This window comes from Lactuca saligna, chromosome 5 (genome assembly GCF_052625555.1).
Source record: "Lactuca saligna cultivar CGN05327 chromosome 5, ASM5262555v1, whole genome shotgun sequence".
Classification (NCBI taxonomy): domain Eukaryota; kingdom Viridiplantae; phylum Streptophyta; class Magnoliopsida; order Asterales; family Asteraceae; genus Lactuca; species Lactuca saligna.
In genome coordinates this window covers 244,876,160-244,879,483 of record NC_136421.1, presented here as the reverse complement: position 1 = coordinate 244,879,483, position 3,324 = coordinate 244,876,160, and the positions used below count along the sequence as shown (strand labels likewise).

The 3,324-nt window shown below is 34.0% G+C and overlaps 1 protein-coding gene and 1 long non-coding RNA gene across 2 annotated transcripts; both read right to left on the bottom strand.

Annotated features, from left to right (window-relative positions):
• Positions 1 to 687: 687 nt before the first annotated feature.
• Positions 688 to 1,668, bottom strand: LOC144997718 (uncharacterized). Its single transcript, XR_013659914.1, has 2 exons — positions 1,434 to 1,668; positions 688 to 944 (listed from the first exon to the last, which is right to left on the bottom strand). It is a non-coding gene; the product is annotated as an uncharacterized LOC144997718 (long non-coding RNA).
• Positions 1,669 to 2,484: 816 nt separating this feature from the next.
• On the bottom strand, positions 2,485 to 3,324 carry LOC145046465 (zinc finger BED domain-containing protein RICESLEEPER 2-like). The gene is made up of 3 exons (XM_078994751.1): positions 2,715 to 3,324; positions 2,573 to 2,628; positions 2,485 to 2,490 (listed from the first exon to the last, which is right to left on the bottom strand). Exons 1-3 carry the CDS (start codon positions 3,322 to 3,324, stop codon positions 2,485 to 2,487), a joined length of 672 nt encoding a protein of 223 aa, XP_078850877.1.

The following is a 3,324-nucleotide window of genomic DNA, read 5'->3' as shown; positions in this document are numbered from 1 at the left end:
AGGATGTCATAATCTGTGAAGTGGAAGAGAATATTTATAAATGAGGTTTTGAATAAGATTTGACATTTTGATTTTATTTTGCAATTTCTTTTAAAATATATATATAAAGAAGGGGAGGCATGAGTTCAAGCCAAATCATGAAGAAAGCTATAAATCGTTGTTTAATTAGTCTGGTCAGGTACAAGACCTAACAAAAACATAGTGATTTTAAGAGTAAAACAACTAAGGCAAATGCATAGCTATATAGAGATCTTGGTGCTTCCGCTATCTTCCAATCTTGAAAAACACTTTTAATAGACTTGAACAAGTCATTATCACTAACATTCTCTTAGCAAGCTAAAGGGCTATTTGGTAGGATCTGAATTTTTAAATTTTGAAATTTTAAAAGATCTGAATTTCTAAGAGGATCTGAAATTTTAAGAGCTGAATGTTTAACATGTTGTTTGGTTGGGACCTCTGAATTGTTGTGTTTTACCCTTCTGTTTTATTTTTTTATTGAATTGAACTGTTTGTTTACAAAATAACCTAATAAATTTCTTAAATATATATTAAAAAATATAAAGACCTTATAAAGTCCAAATTTAGCATAAATCAAAACTACCATAATTATACATCCTCTGAAGTCATTTATTAATAATAAACCACACAAAAAGTAGCATAAATTTCCCAGAATTGTGCAACAAACCAAACAAAAAACATCTAAAGACATTTCACAACAGAAGTTGATACATGAATACATCCTTTCAAAACTAAACTTTCATTCAACGAATATAATGACTATATATAAATCATCTACCTACAAGTACACAATATCCCCCATAATCAACAGAAGTTGATACATAAATACATCCTTTCAAAACTTCAACTGCTTTTATAATCAATTCATTGATTAATCTTGCTTCTTTATCTACTCCATTGTTTCTGGTATCAAACCACAAGTCAACCTATATGCAAATATTGTAAACAACCCACAATCAACCACTATCCAGCCACCATAACCAACACAACCATCATAGCATAATAACAAGAACATATATGAGTTCACTATAACATTAAACACAAATATGATTTCAGCAACAACATTTCAGCATAATAATCAAATATAAAAACATTGAACATAAAAAATTGAGTATAAAAAAAATCAAACATAACATCAAAAACATCAACATTGAACAAATAACATCAAAATTGAGCAAATCAGGATCAAATAACATCAAGATGAGCATATAACATCAACATTGAACAAATCAGGAACTCATAGCAGGGAAATTGATTTTTGATTTCGATTTTTGAACAAATCAAGAACAAATAACATCAAGATGATTTCGACTTTTGATTTTCAGGTTTAGGAGCAATAAGGAAATTGATTTTCAGAAGAAGGAAGAAATAGAAGAATAGCAAAGAAATCGATTTTCAAAAGAAGAAAAACTTACCTGATTGGCAGATTACGAAAACTCGTTCGAGCCGAAAGGACATGCGGCGGCGGCAGCGGCGGCGTTGCAGGGCGCAGCATCGTCAACGGGGAAGGGTGGACGCCTCGTCGTCGGATCCTTGCTGGTGAAGAGAACCAGGCACGTTTGGGAGCAGATGCGATTGGGACCAGATGCGAAGGGAAGAAAACTAGTCGATCATTTATTAGGGCAAAATAGGTACACGCATTTTTTTTAATCTTTCAGACCTTGTTCAATATCTGAAAAAATAAGAGGCAATTGTAATTTTAAGAGGTAAAAAATAAGATACAAACAAACGGTCTGAATCCGAATTTTTAAGACATTGCCTCTTAATTTTGCAATTAAGAGGTAAACAAACGGACCCTAAATCATAACCAAATCCATGATTTAACCATGCACCCGTAAGTGCACCCTTCAAAACATCCAACTGCGTTTGCCCTTTTGTTATTGATCTGAACAAATACAAGAACTTTTATCTTTAAAATCCAAGTTCCTGATACTTCCTTTATCATATGGTGCCTAAGAAAAAGAGGCAAATACAGGTAAGGATGGGATTGAATAGGGATGTCAACGGGGGCAAACGGGAGCGGGAATAGGTGCCCCCGCCCCCGCCCCTGAAATCAATTGTTACCCCCGCTTCCGCTCCCGCCCCCGGTTCCCCCGTTTACATAGCCCCCGGTCCCACCCCCGGTTACCTCCGTCGCCCCCGATCCCGCCCCCGTTCCCCCGGTTCCCCGACTTCAAATTGGGTTTTTTTTTTGCTAAAAAACTGTTTTATTTTTGGCAAAAATACTATTTTTAATAAATTTAAAAGCCTAAAACCTAATCTTTTAGAAACTAAAAAAATTAAAAATCCAACAATTCCATCAATCTTACAATCTTACAAAAATAAATCCAACAATCTTACGAAGACAAATCTAACATTACAAATGCAAAATACGACAAATCCAAAATTACAAATATAAAACACAATTCACTACATCTTCAGTATCCGTTAATTTCCTTCAACTCTTCATTCACTGACATTCGAATATCATCCCTAATTAAATAACAAAAATAATAATAAAATAAATTACTATATTAGTTTATTCAATAGAAAACGACAAATTGAACAATCTTACCTCAAGTCCCTCATCGTCTTCATCGGAATGTACATCATCACCATCAATAACACAACCTAAGAAAGAAAAAATAAATAAAGGTAATAAGCATAATATATTAAAATGAATTAGAAAACAATGGTTCAAGCAAATTCATACATACCTTTTTTACCCGCCCATAGCCAATTTTGAGTGCATATGATAACTTCAATTGTTGATGGAAGAAGTCTACTCCTATGTGGACTAACGATTCTACCACTTGTAGAAAAAGAAGACTCTGAAGCAACAGTGGAGATAGGAATGGCTAATATGTCTTTTGCAATCAAACACAATGTAGGATACTTAACCCCATTTAACTTCCACCAACCTAACAAATCAAACTCATGAATCCGGGGTAAAGTGTCTTCCTTTACGTACCTTTCTAATTCATTTTTCACAAAAACTTCACTAGTAGCAAAATTCCATGAAAAGAAAGCATCTAAAGAGTCCATGTCACTTGCAAGAGCTGCATCTCGACTAGAAGTGGGCTTAGTAGTAATATCATCATTACTTGCTTGACTCATAACACGTGACTCATATCGCAAATATATATCTTCACAAATTTGACGCACTTTCTGAATTTCATCTTTTGCATTATCTACTCCATAGATAATAGGAAAAAAATACTCTAGGAGCTTCATCTTAAACCTTGGATCCAATATCGTCGCCATAGCCAACACCCCGTGACTTTCTTTCCAATACTCGTCAAACTTTGTAATCATATTTTCGGACAT